Genomic DNA, 21,281 nt, shown 5'->3' on the forward strand with positions numbered 1-21,281 from the left:
TATTAAATGCTGAACTTTAACAACATAAATAAGGATATGTTTCACTCACGTTTAACACAAATACATTATCTTAAGGATTTCCCCTTAGGCTACCTTAAACGATTTTAGTTTGTAGTTTATCTTATTAAAACACATCAGCTATAAAACTGTACAATGGCAAATTTCCAATTCCCAAGTCCCTGCAAAATACATATTTTACTACTTGCATTTTATATCCAAGTTACATCAAACATAATTTTGAACCTTATGCATGTTTACTTACCATAGGAAACAATAATAATGCAGGCCATGCACAATGTTTTGTGAATTGGAATAATGAAATATTCCACTGACATTTTCATTTAATTTTAGAGGAACTCTAAAATAGCTTGCTACAGGAACAGTTAACCACTGACTACTACAATGTTGAGCAAGCAAGCTTGTTGGCTGCAGAAAAAGTAGAGGCCCATCAGCTTGTGCCATGTATGAAACAATTTGATTGCTAGCAGATTGCATTAAGGACCTATCATCAAACACCATTCATGTTAGAACTAAATAAGAGATTAAAAAAAAAAACAGCAAATGAATACAAGGGAGGTTATTTGCATTATACTTTAATTAAGATTTAGGGCATAGTGTTGTTTGACAAACACAGGGCCGGTTTAAACACCTATGCTAAATGATCTTCGGAACACATCCTTACATGGGACGCTCTCTGGAACGAGTGACAAACTGCCACCACAGGGGTGGGAGTTCTCCTTCCTTACGGGCTGGGGGCAGGGCCTCAGATTTAGGGCCATCAGCAGGGGTTTCATTTTGCAGCTGCTGGACCTTAAAAAAAAAAAAGAAATGTTTATAGTATATTGTTAAGATATACTGATTAACCAGTGCCAATTTACTGGCTGAAATCTGACTTAATATTTTGTTTCTGAGAAAGCTGTTGTCAATTAGCAGTTCTTAAAATGTAATACCAAAAACTTTCTATGAGAATCAATTAATGTATAAAAGTATGTTCAGTGAGATTAATTTTTGTATGAAATTTACATCATATCCAGTGGCATAAATCTACACACTAAGGGTGTGTATTTGAAGGAAAATTAGCATCAGCTATGGGAAAGGGAATGTCTTGGTAACACAACTCTGTAATACTGATTCCTTGAGTAGGGAAAAACGTGCTGTGTGTGCCAGATGCAGTTACTGCTACAATTTCTTTGTAGAAATCTGAGGAGTGATAGCATGTTTTGGTGTCAATGAATATTACAGAATAATGATTGTATAATATGGACTTCAGGCAATCGTCAACCTGGAGAATACTCCTAATACACTGTAAAAAAAATGTAATGAGCAAATTACTTAAAAATATTATGTGTAATACTGTTACCTTCATTTTTTCAAAACACAGACCGAATTCAGTTCAGCTGGAGGGGGTTGGTTTTTTTGGGGGTAGTTATGTATGGATTGTGGGGGTCGAGATAAAGGTTTGAATCTCTTGCTTTTTCATATGGACAGTGTCTTATGAGGCTTTCACTTGCTGAACTGGTTTATAAAGGACTGTTCTAGTTCTAGTCGATCATTTGTTATGTTCAACTATTTAGAGGTTTATATTAAATTCACATAATCAAATCTTAATATATTCCACGCTCAAGCACATGCATTAAGTTTGCAACAAAGCACAAGCAGGAGTAGCCAAATGATTGTGAAAAATGAGACATTATAATTATTTATTAAAAAAACAAATGTTTTCTTGTCGGCTGCAAGATGAAATTCACAGTCCTGGCTCTCTCCAACGAGAGAAATGCAACATTCACAAATTGCACAATTCATTTTCGTTTAAAAAACATTTCAAGCTTTCTGTAGATGTTTTAATGTATGTGATACACCACGATATTATGTTAATTAACCTGATAACTGTCACTCACGTTTTTGAAGATAGACATGAATGGTCATGATACAAACATAAATTTGTATAATTCATGACTGAAAACATTTTGTAACATGATTTTGATGTACCATTTACATGGTAATGCAATGTCTGATTTTAAAATGGGTTTTGAAGGATGAATTTTGAGATTTTATGTTTTCAAGTGATATATAACTTCTGATGATTTCTAAAATGTGATAGAGAAAAAGGGAACGAGGAAGTCTTTTTTTTAAACAAAGGTCAAAGCTCCTTTTGTAATGTAGATTTCTGAGGGTGCGCTCGTCATAAATTCATCTATTACTTTTCCTACATAATTTTTAACAAAAAATATTGGTAAAATATATATTTGGGAGTCTTAGACCTTTCCAACGATATATAGTTTGTCAAGATTAGATGAGATTTGATTGTAATATAGTATAGTCAACGTAGGCGTCCCGTATACGGGACGGGGTGACATTTAACAGGTTAAAAAAATTATAAATTCATTATCAGGAAAAAAATTAAAGTGATGAGACGGCGCCTCTCTGTCATTAATGCACATTAATAATTTTTGCACAAACACTTGAATATGAGCGTTGTGGTTTTCACTCGCTCCAAGAGCACTCCATCACGAGTACAATTCATGCCAACAGCCCATAATATAACTGCATATTCAGCAAGAATTAATGTTAAACATATTTAGCTATAGCTTGATCAGAGGGTTACAATGAGAGTCGAGCGGGATGTTAAGAGTTTGTCTGTTTCTTTTACTGATTATTTTCGGGTTAAAGCATGATTTAAACATTCACACTCAATCGCTTTTGCAATAATGCATTCAAACGAATGTAATCTTACAGTACTACTACATTATCAGCATGATATCTGATTTTGAAATCTTGAAGTTAATCAATCTTTTTAGATAAAATAACTGACAAAAATTTACTGTTATTTTCCATCACAAACAAAATGTTCACAGCAGAAAGCAACAATTAAACATTTAATGCTTACAACATTACTAGTTTGGCATGTGATATAGGGAAAAAAAGTTTACCAAAAATAGCTTAAACCACTTTGAAACTCTCCTGTTATTTTTTTTTTCTCATTATTTTATATGCTACGTTATGAACATAACATTTCAAACACTGAAATACTTTATCCATGGCGTGAAGGCGGAGAGAGTTTCTGGTATCAGTGCGCGCGGAGGGGAAGTTGTTGCTGCTCACAGACTCTGCTGCGAGTGAGAGAGATGTTTCAACTGACGAAATGAAGACGACCTTGGCTGCACAAGCACAGCACATCCGCCAAAAATCAACCTGCAGCAATGCTCTTTGATCGACTCGCCAAGCTTTACTTTTGTAGGTCGCATGGCAGTAAATAATTAGATAATATGACCATGCAATCAATACAGATATTTAATAAAAAACATTAAAACAAGCAGGGCTAAATAAAACAATAAAAAACACACGCCAGGTCTACACTGGACACATAGGTTGGGGTGATCCAACAAAAGACAACAGAACACAGTGATGGATACACTGGACACGATCCCCATCAGTGAACTGATGTTCGTTCTGTTTATGATGAAATGTTCTGACACTGTATTCAGATGATTTGACACTATAGTGTGATGTCATCAAGTTTAGACACTTTTCGCTGTGGGGCTCGGATAACAACTCTCGTGTTTGGTGTAGACACACAGAAAGTGTCTGCTCTATTTACAAATAAGTTCTATATGAAAAAAGAAACCAAACAAAAACTAAATCCGGCATAACGAGATGGAAATATAGACTAGCAAATATATTAACAGGTCCTCTGTCCATGACACTTACTCACTGCTGAGCTGCCAGTTTTAATCTTAACAGCTCTTAATGCCGAGTGGATGGTTAGATGCATGATGGGCTAGTATTAAATAAATAAATAAATAAATAAATAAATAAATAAATAAATAAAAATAAAGGTCTTTCCAGCATTAAGGTAATAACATTACGGTTTTATTTTTATCATCTTGTTGCAGTTATAAATTTGACTGCTAAATGAATGATAAAGCACTATGTTAAAACTTGTTTTGTAAAATTTCCTACTCATTTGAATTTTGATAAAAAAAAAAAAATGTAAATCCTAAATCCAGATTTTTTTTTTTTTGGGGCCAATTGCTATTGCCCAACTTTAAAAGAAGTCCTCCTTTAAAATCACTTAAGTTGTCAAATGCACTTTATACCGCTGCTGCGGCGGTTCGTGCGTCGGTAAAAAGGGCCTTTTGAATGTCTACTCATTCCCATAACAGAAGGCTCATGCACTTCTGACAGAACCATTTTCAATATTTCCATGGCTTTCTAACATATGCTATATACAATATACTAGTTTCATGTTGATGTCGTTAAAAAAAAAAAAAAAAAAAAAAGACTTTAGAGTGCATCTCAGGCAATCTGCGGTTCCCTTTCAGTCGGTCACTCTCCACGCCACGTAGAATATGGGATATCGCTTCGATAGACAAATCTACTTCGAGTGTAAACTAAACGAGCCAATGCAAATTGGCATGCAATTATTGTATCAAGCTGCCACTGATCACTGCGTGAGTATAAGAAGGCAGCAGGTGCAATGCATACCAGCTTTTCGCTTTGGAGCCAAGCGTTAGTATCGCTCTGCTCAACAGTGTCTGCTGTGAACTATGAGTTCAGCATGTTCTCGGAAGCTTTGTGTGCAGCGCGGGTGGTTTGAGGGTTACAGTGGTGGCAAACCCCACAGGGAACCAACCCTCTGGGGACCACCACTCCTCTTGCACCTCCAGTGGAGCAACCCACGGAACGCGCTGGGCCCTCTTCAAGGAGCGTATCAGCAGTATCCAGTGGGACTCCCCCCGACCGGATGTCGATCTCAGCATCGGAGGGAGAACTGTCGGATGACGATTCGGCTGCATTGCCGCCCTCTGGGACGGTGGCAAAAGCCTGAGTCGGATCCTGAAGTGGCAGCTATGCTTTCCCGTGCCGCCGAGAGGGTAAGACTCGAGTGGAATCCCCCACCGTGTCCCAAACCCTTGCGGATGGATGATTGGTTTTTCGTGGGTGGTGCACGCTGGTTCTCTGGTTGTACTGATATGCTAGTCCTTCGAAACGCAAACTGCAGAAAAGGTCTGTGGCGTGGAAGGATGGTCACGTGAAAGTATACATCCTTCAGGTCGATCGCTGCAAACCAATCTTGGGGACGGACGCACCCGAGAATGCATTTCTGTGTCAACATTTTGAACGGTAGCCGATGGAGGGCCTGATTCAAAACTCGCAGATCCAAGATCAGTCACCGCCTTTCTTGGGTACAATGAAGTACGGGCTGTAAAACCCCGTCTTCATATCGGCTGGAGGGACAGGCTCTATCGCGTCCTTCGCCAGGAAGAATAGCAACTGCTCTCCCGTCAAGATTTCCAGATTCTCCGCCTGGCCCTCCTCCAGGGGAGGAAGAGGTGCCTTCACCATCCCCCAGAAAGCAGCTACCTCTCTCTGGGTCACCCGTCACGGGGCCTCTTGCTCTTCTGCTCACGTTACACCGGCCTGTCGCCAAACCCTCACTCCGTGGTCAGATCTTGCATTTCTCTGGACAGGAGATTCCCTCGGATTTGTAAACTGTAACGTTACCCATGGATTCATGCAGCAAGCCCCTGTGTAGCCTATGTGTTAACATACAGTTTTATTGAATACTATTATGTGGAATATGCCTACAGCAAAGTGTCTTAAGCGATTCTCTATCACGTGTAGTACGAGGTTGAATACAACGATTTAATAAGAAAGATGTGCATCAAAATATTTTTTAATTTGTGTTAATCTTAGCACTTGATTATTATTGTAAAATAAACCTGGCTTTGTGACTGAGTCTGGAGTAATTTGTTCCTCTTTTGTAAGTCATTTTGGATTAAAGTTTCTTATGCATAACCTGTATAATAACACATAATGATGATAAAAACAATAATAGTTAGTGATTCTTAATATTTTTATAGGCTCAATAAATGAGTGCACTTTAAGAAAGTAAAAATGTTTGTCATAAAATAATTAATGAACGCTTTATTTTAAAATAACCTTTTACATTTTTGGAAATGTTTGTGTACTATTCTTTCTTAACATGAAGACTTATTTTGTTGATTTTATTATACTAAGCTTCCACTCACCATGGTAAGATGCACGCTTCGCTGTTAATGTTATTAATAAATAATTAGGCCTAATATGACATTTGCATTCAGTTACAGAGCAAGGGAAAACAACATAACCGGCACATTATTTGTTTTGGATTGCTTTTGACCTTTTTTTCTACTTGAGAGAATTCAGGGAATTTTTTATTCTTGTTTTTAGCGATAATAATCATCTGCTCCAAGTGCCATCTCTGTGCGTGTACTCTTCCGTGTGAACACTGCTGCTAACAGAGACCTGATTCATCCATGTCTTGTGCATCATAACTGTGCATCATATCCCGCCCCGTCCCAGCCTGTGATGCATTTCCTGTGCACTTCCATGTTTATATCTGACCACAACAACACAGAGGAACCTCTGTACCCACGAAATATCCAAATAATAAACACACGATTACGATAGTAAATAGTTGGTATGTAATTTTCTAGAGATTTGGGGTATTTGTATAACAATATTGAAAATGTACATCTGAAATGCTAATTTTTGCAGCGATGTAAGAGGCTATAAATAGCATATTTTTACAACAGTAAAGTAATTCACATAAGGTAAGAACATTTTTTGTTGTATTTTTTAGGGTACGGCTTTTGATAATAGTGGAGTAAATGTATACTGGGATTGAAGCGATGTGGCTTGGCAAACCTTAAAATAGCAGAACATTTGCTAATAATGGCAGAATAAAAACAAAAGAAAAATGAAAAAATAATGAGGATTTTATGTCATGTTATTAATATCTTTTTTTTGTTTTCATGTTTGAGCTTATATATCTCTCTATTATCATAATGGTCTGCGTAATTCTGATTCTTGAACAGTAAATTTTGAAGTGTCAGCTTTGTGAACATACACTCACCTAAAGGATTATTAGGAACACCATACTAATACTGTGTTTGACCCCCTTTTGCCTTCAGAACTGCCTTAATTCTACGTGGCATTGATTCAAAGGTGCTGAAAGCATTCTTTAGAAATGTTGGCCCACATTGATCGGATAGCATCTTGCAGTTGATGGAGAATTGTGGGATGCTCATCCAGGGCACAAAGCTTCCATTCCACCACATCCCAAAGATGCTCTATTGCAGGGATAAGCAACTCCAGTCCTGGAGGGCCACTATCCTGCAGAGTTTAGCTTCAGCCCTCATAAAAACTCACCTGTCTGTATCTATCTAGTAATCCAGAAAGCACTGATTGCCTTGTTCAGGTGTGTTTAATTAGGGTTGGAGCTAAACTCTGCAGGACAGTGGCCCTTCAGGACCGAAGTTGCCTATCCCTGCTCTATTGGGTTGAGATCTGGTGACTGTGGGGGCCATTTTAGTACATTGAACTCATTGTCATGTTCAAGAAACCAAATTGATATGATTCGAGCTTTGTGACATGGTGCATTATACTGCTGGAAGTAGCCATCAGAGGATGAATCCATGGTGGCCATAAAGGGATGGACATGGTCAGAAACAATGTTCAGGTAGGTTGTGGCATTTAAACGATGCCCAATTGGCACTATGGGGCCTAAAGTGTGCCAAGAAGCCATATCACCCTGGAGCCCAAGACCGGTTTCCCACTGAAGCTAAGCAGGGCTGAGCCTAGTCAGTACCTGGATGGGAGACCTCCTGAGAAAACTAGGTTGGTGGTGGAAGAGGTGCTAGTGAGGACAGCAGGTGGTGCTCACCCTGTGGTCTGTGTGGGTCCTAGCATCCCAGTGTAGTGATGGGGACACTATACTGTCAACAAGCACCATCATTTGGATGAGACATTAAACCGAGGTCATGACTAGTGTTGCCACGGTACCAAAATTTCAGTATTCGGTACCGATACCAGTGAAAATCCACAGTTCTCGGTACCAATTTCGGTACCAAAGCAAAACATACAAATATTCTAATTAAAAAAAAGAAAAAACACTTTTTATCACTAAAAATAAAACCAATGCCATTATTTATATTCATTTACAATTATGTTTAAAGTTTTTTTTTAAATATATATAAATTTGTCTTAATTAAATGTAAACATTTTTTGATAAATAAAGGGGATTTTCTATAAAAAATACGGGTTACTTTTATTTTGACACTGGTATTACTCAAATGAAACGGTAAAATGCTTGTAAAGGGACTCAGAACAGTTCTGTTGATGTTGTTTATGTATTTATGCTGAAATTACTGCAATCGTCATGCGCTTCAGTCTATGTAGTAAACAAACCCACATGTCTCTGCCATTCATTCATTCACAGAGACGCGCAGAACATGCAGGATTCATATTTCAACCAACTTTTGCGGCTTAACATTTACAGATACTGGTCCATATGGATATTTGATTTGATTAATTTATGCTAACTTTGACAAATTCCGTGACTGTCCATATTAAGATGTAAGTTTCATTTTCATAACTGGATTTTGAGATTCCGTCCATGTTTTCTGCTTCGCGGAAATCATAGCGCTGTATGCGTCAAGAACCGGGTTGAATGGGTCCTCGGTACCACCGGTACTTAAAGAAACTTGGTACCATGACATTTTTATTTTTTTAGTACCGACTTGGTACCAAAGTACCGGGTCTTTTGACAACACTAGTCCTGACTCTCAGTGGTCAGTAAAAATCCCAGGATGTCTTTCGAAAAGAGTAGAGGTGTGACCTCAGCATCCTGGCTAAATTCGCCCATTGGCCTCTGACCATCATGACCTCCTAACAATCCCCATATCTGCTGATTGGCTTCATCACTCTGTCTCCTCTCCACCAGTAAGCTGGTGTGGGGTGGGCGTTCTGGCCCACTATGGCTACTGTCGCATCATCCAGGTGGATGCTGCATACTGGTGGTGGATGAGGAGATACAACATTCAGTCTTCAACTGTCCAATTTTGGTGAGCTCGTGCAAATTGTAGTCTCTTTTTCCTATTTGTAGTGGAGATGAGTGGTACCCGGTGGGGTCTTCTGCTGTTGTAGTCCATCCGCCTTAAGGATGTGCGTGGTGTGGCTTCACAAATGCTTTGCTGCATACCTCGATTGTAACGAGTGGTTATTTCAGTCAAAGTTGCTTTTCTATCAGCTTGAATCAGTTGGCCAATTCTCCTCTGATCTTTTGCATCAACAAGGCATTTTCGCCCACAGAACTGCCACATACTGGATATCTTTCCCTTTTCACACCAATCTTTGTAAACCCTAGAAATGGTTGTACGTGAAAATCCTTATAACTGTGAAATACTTGTCCCAGTAATTGTGAAATACTCACTGGCCCGTCTGGCACCAACAACCATGCCCAAAATTGCATAAATCACCTTTCTTTCCCGTTCTGACATTCAGTTTGGAGTTCAGGAGATTGCCTTGACCAGTACCACACCCCTAAATGCATTGAAGCAACAGCCATGTGATTGGTTGATTAGATAATTGCATTAATGAGAAATTGAACAGGTGTTCCTAATAATCCAAATAATAAAGGTGAGTATGTTGATTATGTATCTAGCCAGAAAGACTCATTAGCAGAAACCTTTTTATTTTGGGTATATCATTTGTGTCTCCATGGCAAAAATGGGGGGTGACAAGTAAGGGTCTAAATAAAAAATATATATAAAATAAAAATGAAAACCGTTGCAGTTATTATTACTTGCACTACCGTCCGTACATCAAGAATACTGAAGGATCCATTTGGACACTGAAATATTTTTCTGTGCCATTTTTTTTAATGTCCATTGCACTAGTGTTTTGTACAGCTTAATTCATCGCTTACATATTCATTCGTGTACATGCTCATAGTTTCAGCTTACAGTGTACATACACTTATTACATAATCCATCTGTATAGTATGTTCATAGTACACCTATCTGTATATCATGCTGATATTATTTAAAAATCTTTAAATTATGTCCATAGTACTGCCTTACCAGTATATATGTAAATATATATAAAACCACTCTTTTTTTCAATGTGTGACTATGAGTCACAGATTTGAGCTTTAATATTTGGACAGTATTCTTTATTCCAAATCATTTAAGTACATTTAGGTTGATAAATGGTCTAGTTCTCATCTTATGGATGAACAAGAATTTTAGTTTGAGAATAAAGCTACAAATTCCTTCCTCAACCATAACACTCTTCATAATAATCTTCTGATATGAGCAGCACAACTGAGTGAAGAATCACTGCATTGCATAAATGATAAATCGTTAACACTTTAGAATAAGGTTCCATTAGTTAATGTTAGTTAATGTATTAATTAACATGAACAAACAATGAAAAATACATTACTGTATTTATTCATCTTCGTTAATGTTAGTTAATGAAAATACAGTTATTCATTGTTAGTTCATGGTAATTCACAGTGCATTAACTAATGTTAACAAGCACAACTTTTGATTTAAATAATGCATTAGTAAATGTTGAAATTAACATGAACTAAGACTTATAAATGCTGTAGAAGGATTGTTCTTGCTTAGTTCATATTAACAAAAGTAGTTAACTAACATTAACTAATGGAACCTTCTTTTAAAGTGTTACCGATAAATCTATTAGCAAGAGTGCTTTTCTTCCAAACAAAAAGTTGCATCAATGGCATTAAGTGCAACAGAAGTGCACACTGATTTCATGGTGAGTTAAAGGACATACAGACTAATTTCAGTTGAAAAATTAGGCAATGTCATTTAAAATCCCATGAGTGTGAGGAAGGTCTCGTTCAGGAACCCTGAAAGCAAAGCATCTGGTTTGTGCAAAAGGCCACAGAAAGACATGATCATACCTCTTTATCCCAGCTCTGAACCCGCAGCTTTTTCCACAGTTCTCTCTTAGCAAAGTAATCAGGATACATAGCTTTCTCTGAGGGATGCCATTGATCTAGACACCATTCAGGAACCTAGAATTGCAGAAAGTGAACAGGTAATTAATAACTGAAAATGACATTCACAAGTCATGTAGCCTCTGGTCTTTTTATTATTCTTCTGATGAGATTCATTAGCTCCACCCAATTAATTGTCAACAAATTTGGTCCAAATAATGTTAAAATGGCCAGAAAAAATGAGATTCGCAGATTGCAATTGATTCTTTATTTTTTTAACAGACTATGAATTATAATTGACAGCATATACAACAAATATGTGTACTTTTTTCAAAGCAAAAACAATAACAATAATAAATAAATATATATATATATATATATATATTTTTTATATATAAGAGACAAATATTCTGTGATAAAGTAATCCAAATGAAATTAAAGCTGCAAGCAGCGATGAACGGGCCCTCGTGGCTATAGTAAAAAGGTGAACGGTGAGAAATATGCATTTAACCTGTTAGCCAGCACCCCCCATTATGGGACTCACAGCTGAAAGTGCTCTACCAAATTTATAATTGTAACAGTTTCCTACTTCAGTGTGTTACAAACATAATTTTTGTGTCTTTGGAAAGAAGACCCTTAGGGTTTTACTTTTTATCAATTAGATTTGATAATGCTCAAAAATATTAAAAGTTATAGACACTGAACTCCGTGAATACTCAGCGAAGAGACATGAGAGAGTTATCTAAAGAAAGCTTCACATGTCTACTTTTAACCCCTTTGCGTGCAAACATCGCTGACGGCCCCAGTTTATTATTGTTTCACTTTCACAGCACATTAAACATCACTGTCTTACTTCATCTGGACAAACTGTGCATCAATGGAAAGTTTAAAGACTCAAGCTTCGATATTTGACCAATATTTTGATAAAACATTGTTGCAGTGACAGATATTTAGTGATTTATGTCAGGAGTGCAAAATAATAAATCCGTATTATGCCACATTTTGAATAGAAATTCACAACTCACTCATATTCAATCACGTCAAGAGCGGTTTATTTGTGTTCACATAGACTCACTGAACAGCGTCAATAAGGATTTATAGACAAAAGATGCATATCTGCGGAGATATATGGATATATTTACTGATGTTTACTTCATATTTCTTCAGACAGAATCGTCATTTCTATTCATTTTCCACGGATTTACGCGATCAGATGATAAACAGCCTCTCCCAGCGATCTCTGTGTGCGTGCAGTAGTCACAGCTCGTGCGGTGTGTGACTCAGACTCTGATTGGGTCTTTCAAACGTCCATCTTAGAGTTTCATATCTGGACACCGCCCCATCGTGTCACATGCTTCCTGCACACTTCCTGGTAGTTATCTGGCCAAAACAACACTGAAACACCTCTGTACACACAAAATATCCGAATAATAAACCCGCGATTACGATAGTAAAGCTTGGTATGAGAATTTCTTGAGATCTGGGGCGTTTTTATAAAAAAAATCGAAAATGTACATCGGAAATGCTAACTTGTGCAGCGATGAAAAAGGCTACAAATAACATATTTTTACAACAGTAAACGACCAAATTCCACCCCTGATCGCTAAAGGAAGTTATTATAAACACTCGATCGGGGTTTAAAGTGAGTTTTGAGTAAAAGTGTACTAATAATTTCATAAATTGTCAGATGTAGCTTGATGCTAACGTTAGCACCAATGCTACTAATAGCAGGTGCTTTTCTTCTTCATAATGCATTTTTGTCTCAATAATTCACGTAAGGTCGTAAGAAAATGTTTTGTTGTATTTTTATAGTAAGACTTTTGATAAATAAGGGCTAAATGCAAAGAGAGACTGAAGTGAGATCGCTGCTTTGTTGCTTTGTAAAGCCTGAAAAACCACAATCAAGGCTAATAAAGGTGGAATAAAAACAAAAGAATAATGATAAAAGAATAATGCGGATAATGTGTCATACCTGGCGGAGGTGTGAAAGACTCGTTTGGTGAGAACAATACAATCATGAAACGGGCAGTTTTCACAGCCAAACACACATATAAAACACACATCAGTGTTTACATGTGAGATCTTACAGAGATGACAAGGGCCATAAATCAATCTGATTAGCCTTCTCTAAAAACACACATGACATGGCCTTAGAAAATATTTCATAAAATTCACAGTTTTACAGATTCGATTATGAAATTTTTTATGAAGTCTTGGAAGACTTGTGGCCTTAGCTACACTGTGTTTTCAAACTCATTTCCTACATCAACATTTTTTTAAATACATTTAAAACATATGTTTTTAATATTTTTATTTTTGTTTTTATGTTTGAGCTTATATATCTCTATTATCATAACAGTCCTGAGTGATTCTGATTCCTGAACAGTAAACTTTAAAGTGTCAGCTTTGTGAACAAAGGTTGATTATGTATCTAGTCAGAAAGAATCATGAGCAGAAACCTTTTTATTTTGGGTATGTAATTTCGGTCTCCATGCCAAAAAAGGGGGGTTACTAGTAAGGGGTTAAACTAAACAAGTGCCGCCGAAAACAAATATTCTGTGATAAGGTAATCCATATGAAAACAACGCGATGTCCGTTTTTCACGTCTCCCTTCATTATATCTAATGCGACCATGCCCCCGCGCTATTCAGATTCAAACTGAAGCGTGCAGGCTTGAATACACCCATACAGAAGAAAAAGCAGCGAGACTGTTCAAGTTCTTTTATTTTACTGTTTGCTTCACGATGAGAGAAATAAGACATAATTCACCCCAAAAAGATGTGATGTGGTTGAGGATTTGAGAAATGGATTTCCTCAGAAAAAAAGAATGAAGCACTTTATTCAGCAGAGATCATAAACATAAGTCTCTTTTTATTTATTTATATACTTGTACTAGTTTTCACATAACCTGTAAACATTTTTCCAAAGACTTTTTCCAAACTATAATTCCTGACTAAATGTATAATCAAGTGAAATGGTTTCAATAACAATATACAATACTATACCATTAAAAAGCTTGATGTAAATAATATAAATTTAACAAATAAAGATTACTAACAAATGTAAAAGCAATGCTGTTCTTTCAATTTATTCCCCCTAAAAAACCTGAAAAATATTCTCAGCTCTTTTCAATATTAATAAATAACAATAATAATAATAAAAATAAATGTTTTTTTTTTGTAGAAAATAAGATTGTTAAAAGGATTTCTGAAGGATTGTGTGACTGGAGTAATGATGCAAAAAAAATTAGTTTGAAAGTCAGCTTTGATTGTTCCTAATAAACTGTTTAACTGCTCCCCCAAGTGAATATTAAATTATGTTGTGGGATAATTAAATATATTCTAAATAAACTACAAACATAAAATTATTGAATTTATTTTGTTCTCACATTCTTTCTTGTAACACCTCCCTCTCAGTGACACACAGCTGACTTAAAAGCTCATTATGCAGTTCATTATGCAGGCCTTTCTCTTCTCAGGTGTAAATAGCAATGATATTCATGATAGTTGACGCCAACTCGCATATGACTTTTACCAACAAAAAGTGTCTTAGAAAATTTAAATCAAAATATTGTTTTCTGTGAGTGAGTAAACAAGATAATTTTCTGATTGGACCTTCGGCTTGTCAATCTGACAGTCCCAAAACCGGACCGCGTCAGATCGTGTCACATGGTTCGTGAACAGTTCCTGGTTCATATCTGCTCACAACAACACTGAAACACCTCTGTATACATGAAATATCCGAATAATAAACCCGCGATTACGATAGTAAAGCTTGGTATGAGATTTTCTTGAGATCTGGGGCGTTTTTATAAAATAAAAATCGAAAATGTACATTGGAAATGCTAACTTGTGCAGCGATGAAAAAGGCTACAAATAACATATTTTTACAACAGTAAACGACCAAATACCACCCCTGATCGCTAAAGGAAGTTATTATAAACACTCGATCGGGGTTTAAAGTGAGTTTTGAGTAAAAGTGTACTAATAATTTCATAAATTGTCTGATGTAGCTTGATGCTAACGTTAGCTCCAGTGCTACTAATAGCAGGTGCATTTCTTCTTCATAATGCATTTTTGTCTCAATTCACGTAAGGTCGTAAGAAAATGTTTTGTTGTATTTTTATAGGAAGACTTTTGATAAATAAGGGCTAAATGCAAACAGAGATTGAAGTGAGATTGCTGCTTTGTGTCTTTGTAAAGCCTGAAAAACCACAATAAAGGCTAATAAAGGTGGAATAAAAACAAAAGAATAATGATAAAAGAATAATGCGGATAATGTGTCATACCCGGCGGAGGTGTGAAAGACTCGTTTGGTGAGAACAATAGAATAATGAATCGGGCAGTTTTCACAGTTTAACACACATACAAAATACACAGGAGAGTTTACATGTGAGATCTTACAGAGATGACAAGGGCCATAAATCAATCTGATTAGCCTTCTCTAAAAACACACATGACATGGCCTTAGAAAATATTTCATAAAATTCACAGTTTTACAGATTCGATTATGAAATTTTTTATTAAGTTTTGGAAGACTTGTGGCCTTAGCTACACTGTTTTTTCAAACTCATATCCTTCATCAACAATTTTTAAAATACATTTAAAAAATATGTTTTTAATATTTTTATTTTTGTTTTTATGTTTGAGCTTATACATCTCTATTATCATAACAGTCTGAGTGATTCTGATTCCTGAACAGTAAACTTTAAAGTGTCAGCTTTGTGAACAAATGTTGACTATGTATCTAGTCAGAAAGAATCATGAACAGAAACCTTTTTATTTTGGGTATGTCATTTCTGTCTCCATGCCAAAAAAGGGGGATTACTAGTAAGGGGTTAACAGCGGTTTTCTGTGTTCATATACTTAATTAAAGGGTGATTATTTTAATAAGTACCGCGTTTTTTTACTCGTCTTATTTTTGCAATCAATAAGGCCTGTGCGTAGTAACACTATTTCTTTCTTTGTTCAAATCTATGAACATTTACACGATTAAAACGGATCTTGAAAAACTGAGCGACCACATTGCTGCTACATTAAACTCTGTAAAAAGTTAAGGGGGGGGTGAAATGCTATTTCATGCATACTGAGTATTTTACACTGTTAAAGAGTTGGATTCCAATGCTAAACATGGACAAAGTTTCAAAAATTAAGTTGTTCGTTTGAAGGAGTATTTTTGTTCCCAAAATACTCCTTCCGGTTTGTCACAAGTTTCGGAACGTTTTCTTCGAGTATGGCTCTGTGTGACGTTAGATGGAGCGGAATTTCCTTATATGGGTCCTAAGAACCCTTCTGCCGGAAGAGCGCGTGCTCCTGTATAGCGAGGCTGAGCACAGACATTTCACTGATCAGAGCGATACACTGATCAGAGCGAGAGCGTCGCGAAAAGTCACAAAAGAAGTGTGTTTTTGGTTGCCAGGGTAAGACAACCCTGCACAGATTACCAAAAAAAAACAGCATTAAGGGACCAGTGGATGGAGTTTATTTTACAGAGCATCAACGGAGTTGTACAAGTGTTTTTGTTTTGCATTTCGAAGATGCTTGTTTTACAAACAAGGCCTAGTTTGACGACGGATTTGCATATCGTTTATTTTATTAAGGATGATGCAATCCCAACGAAAAAAGGGTCACGATCGTGTGTTGGAGCCGCAGGCGGTGAGTAAAACTGCTTAAAATATCTCTGCCTCCTTGTTAGTGCGTCCCCTCCCATGCCGGAGACCCGGGTTCGAGCCCCGCTCGGAGCGAGTGGTTGCTGCTGCTGCTCTCGTTCAGTTTCAGCCTCGGGATCTGATTCTGGATCATAAATAAACGGCTGAATCTGACTGTAAGCCATGGTTTGTTTTGGATGATGGTTTTGCCCTTACGGTAATGTCACAGCTTCCACATGCTCTCAACGCAAAAGCTTACTCCGCCCACACGTCACGCCTCCAGCCGGTCGTGTTTTTCCGGGACTTTTTGGAGTTATGAAGGATGCAGTACTACTCTATAGGTACTCAAGATTAACAGGAGATTGAGTGAAAACGAGCATTTCACCCCACCCCCCCCCCCCCCCCCCCCTTTAAGTTGGTCACTTAATGCCTCATCTGTAGTCATTCTTCAATAAAGTTCATTAATTAACATTAGTTAATTACATTAGTTAACATATATAAATAATAATGAATAATATTTCCACAGCATTTATTAATCATAGTTCATGTTAATTTCAGCATTTACTAATGCTTTGTTAAAATCACAAGTTGTGTTTGTAAACATTAATGTACTATGAACATTGAATAACTCGATTTTTATTAACATTAACAAAGATTAGTAAATTGTGTAATAAATGTATTGTTCATTGTTCATTCATGTTCGTTAATACATTAATGGTAACAAATGACATCTTATTGTAAAGTGTTACCATTAATATTTATTCATCATACTGTTGAACTTGACAGTATTTTCTCTCTTGTTATTTCATAAGAGCTTCAAAGAAGACAGAGAAAGCCAGAGTCTTGTGCCCTGCGTTTATTAGTATCAATATTATGCTTGTTGGGTGAAAAAGAAAAACTCAATAAACAAAGTAAAAAATAATTTGACTGATATCCTCCCCACCCCAAAGTTTCTATAGATATCACGATATATCGACATCGTGAATTCTTATTGCCACAATAACAGTGATATGAATTTATTTTTTTATTTATTTTTTTTTCATATCAACGATAGTCCTCTGTGATTGTCTTTTTTTTCTTTTTTCAGTGGTTCAACCCCTAACATTATGAAATGACGAGAATACTTTTTTTTTTTACACGAAGAAAACAAAAAAATAAAACTTTGTTTGAATTTCTTCAACAATTCCTCTCCTCTGTGTCTCTACAAATCAGCATAGCGTCATTTTTGCAAGATGGTGGAGATGGCATACGCTCTTCTGTATTAAATTGTATTTAAGCTTAAAAAAAAAACACCAGCAAACCTGCAAGAGAATTTTACTTTGTCACTTACTTTGTAGCACTCATATCTTTCATAGGATGTTCCTCCAGGAGAGTCTGGGAACAAGTAAGGCTGCGGGTGCTGATTGGCCCAGAATTCCTCCTCACCTGCCTTCAGCATCATGGTGGCCTTTATCATGTCCTTCTCATGTTTGTTCTCATCAAAGCGTGCTCGCAGCAAACATGCATAGAAACGATATTTATCCCTGAAAGAGCAGAATAACTTTTTGTGAATGGTATGGTTAGGAATAAGACAAAAACCAATGTAACCACAAATAAAATGATGGATGGCTTATTACTATCATGGTTTCATCAATGAAACTGTGTTTTTTATAAACAAAATATAGTATTGCAATGAAAAAAATATTAGATTCCACTCTCCCTCTTGCATTATTTAGTACTATTGCTTCCAAAATGCCTTAGGTACCCCAGGTTTTCATAATTTGGGTAAAAAGTATGGGTGTAGGTAAAATAGCAATACACGTGATTATCGCAATATTTTGTTTGCCGATACTGTATAAATTCTCAAAAACGGAATATCGATATTTATATACCAGTGAAAAACCACGGTTCTCCAAGTGTAAACTCCATAAAATATTTCCAGAAGTGTCTCCACTGTGTGACAAATGTCAATTTTTAGATGCCAGCCTGTCTCATAGCTTTGTCTTGTGTCCAAAATTACAGAATTTCTGGAACAAAATATTCCAAGTTTTTTCAGATACAATGCACATTTCTATTGAACCAGATCCTATATAAATTATATTTGGAATTTCCGAAGAATTTTTGAGACTTACACGGGTACAACAACAGTTTGTTTCATAGGGGTTGATCTCAGCCAAAAAACTTATTCTTTTATTTTGGAAGAAAAAAGAGGTTCCAACTCTTAAATTGTGGCTGACAGAGTTGACGAGTACACTACATTTGGAAAGAATCAGGTACACCCTAATAGACAAGATTGTGTTATTTGAAAAAATGTGGTCCCCTTTTATTGCCTTTTTAAATACTTGTGATTAATATGTTTATTATGCCTTCAGTACCTACTTTTACCACTGGATAGCACTTAAGGGTCTGTTTTTTTTTTTTTTCTTTTTTTTTTTTTTTTTGGGTGGGATGGGGGGTGGATGTTTATTTGTTAAAATGTAAGTTGTATATGTTTGTATTTAAAAAAGTGTAATTACAAGTGACTATCTGTTAATATTTCTAATAATAAAAATATTTAAACCACAGAAAAACCACGGTTCTCTGTGCCAGTTTTGGTACCAAAGCAAAACACAAAAACACGCTAATTAAAAAATGCCTTGCACTCTATTTGTGTCGGCATATATGCAAATTCATTCTCTGCCAGCAGGAGGTGCTTGTAGAGCTTGTGAGAGAGAGGTTTATCCGGTAATGGCTGTAATCAAATAAACGCTGAGCCAGTACTCACAAACGCTGCTCAGGCATTTCAGGCAAGATTAAATAAATATGAAATCCTTAATTTTTTGAAGACAGACGGTTTCCTTCACAAATACAGTGATATAAAAACACCTGCACCACGTTTCGACTTTGACACACGCAGTGCTCATGTCTATTCAAAGAGATCAAAGCCTAATCAGTTACAAATGTATCTAGTATTTGCATGTATCTTTTGTATGTTTCACTATTGTAGTAGCCTAATTTAAATTCTTCATTTCAATTTGACTCTCAACGCTTTTATTCAGGTATATAAGTGAATCTCTGCTTTAAGATCTTCGACATATACGTTGTCCTTGGTATCAAAATGATCTGCTTTTTGTTCCCCAAACAATTATGTACACTGATCCTATAATGCATCATACTATTTGTGCCACAGTTTGTGTTACCAGATAACCAGTTAATCACGCCTTTTATAAAATATGCAAATGAGGTGTTGCTGGGATAAAGAAACACTTTCCCGCTGAAACTATATGCCTTGTTATTGGTCAATCCAACCAAAAGGGTTGTTACCGGGAAACCAGATAAAACCTCTTCCACACCCAAAAAGTGAGCTTGTCTTAAAGCTGCGGTAGGGAACTTTTGACGCTCTAGCGGTTAATAAACAGAACTGCTTGCGTCTTGAAGAAGAACATCGGAGCCGGAACTACTTCTCCCTGTTTATGTCTATGAAGAATCACAAAGGTACTGGGTTACTCGGCCGTGGTACCCCCGAAGCAATCTAAAATAGTCCGAATATAAACACTTATTATAGGTGCACCCTAGTGATTCAGGACAAGCCAAAAACACGGTTTGGAAAATGGATTCATGGTGTACTCGCTTATTATATACATTTTTCTACATTTTGAACACGAACAAAGTTACGGACCGCAGCTCTGATTGGTTATTTTTTACCGGGAGCGATGGAGTTTCTGCAAATGGCAATAGGACCACTGGGAGGAGCCAGAGGAGCTTGATTTTTTCACAGATTATCGGTCTCATATTCTACTGTCAGGACATAATGACAGGTTTAATAAATATGTAAAAAATATTTTCCCTACAGCACCTTTAACTTGTGGTTCCCTGGAGACACCCATCACCATGGAAACCTCACAACTCCCCTTCTGGGGGAGTACAATCTTTTGGCAGTTTTCAGAAACTTTGTTGATTCACTTTTAAGCAGTCAACCCATAGATGAAATGACTAAGGTTTTACTCCTAACAGGATTCAACACGAATCTACGCATTATACATGCAACGGGACACTTTACTCATCAAATCCAGAACCAATGCAAGTAACCGCTTGTTAACTATTTAGATGCGCTTTTAGGCTTTGACTCCTTTTAATTAAGGTGAAGAGATTCTTTGATGGTCTTAACAGGTTGTGAATTAGTTTGATTACTTTTTATATTTAGGCTTAAAGTAAATTTTACATGATGTTAGATCTTTTAAAGGAGTGCACGTGAAACAGTATAAATTTTTTTTACAAAAGTGAATATTCAACATTTAACAGCATATATGTGTACTAAGTATGCAATATAATTATTTAAAAACTCTAAATACATATTAGACCAAATAAATAAATACAAATATTAGATTTATATTGTGTCTGACGGTGTCAACAGAAACAAAGTAATAACTGGAAAAACACCTATTTTATGAAAAAAATACAAAATGGGGAGGTTGCAACAGGACATTGCTGAACAGCCAAGACCTTGTTCTATAATGATATACCTTCAGATTTTGTAATTTAACTAACTTTTTATTTTCTAAATTAAATCCTGTTTTATCCAAATTCTCAAGAATCAGTGATTTGATTGTAGTATTAATGCTACTAGTAATTTCCTGAAGATGAATGTAGTTAATAATAACCTGTTATAATTATGTACTCACTTTGAGCTAATTTGTTACAATAGACACTCAAGTGTAGAGATCGACCGATATGGGTTTTTCTATAGCCGATGCCGATGCCGCTGCCGATGTTTAGAGCTCAGGGTCAGCCGATGGCCGATATGTGCTGCCGATTTTTAGGGCCGATATCTTGGAGTTTTCCCCTTGATTTGCATGCTAAAATGTCACACTAATAATAAGTGGA

General features: G+C 36.4%; 1 protein-coding gene across 1 annotated transcript; it reads right to left on the reverse strand.

Annotated features, from left to right (window-relative positions):
* Positions 1–577: 577 nt before the first annotated feature.
* Positions 578–17,968, reverse strand: ndufb9 (NADH:ubiquinone oxidoreductase subunit B9; the record flags this gene model as incomplete). The annotated part of the gene is given in 3 exon segments (XM_052578155.1): positions 578–810; positions 10,757–10,870; positions 17,770–17,968. Coding segments are annotated over 3 exon segments (445 nt in total), but the record flags the coding sequence as incomplete, so codon positions are not given.
* Between the last annotated feature and the right edge of the window lie 3,313 nt (positions 17,969–21,281).

The sequence above is a fragment of the Carassius gibelio genome, chromosome B16 (genome assembly GCF_023724105.1).
Source record: "Carassius gibelio isolate Cgi1373 ecotype wild population from Czech Republic chromosome B16, carGib1.2-hapl.c, whole genome shotgun sequence".
Classification (NCBI taxonomy): Eukaryota; Metazoa; Chordata; class Actinopteri; order Cypriniformes; family Cyprinidae; genus Carassius; species Carassius gibelio.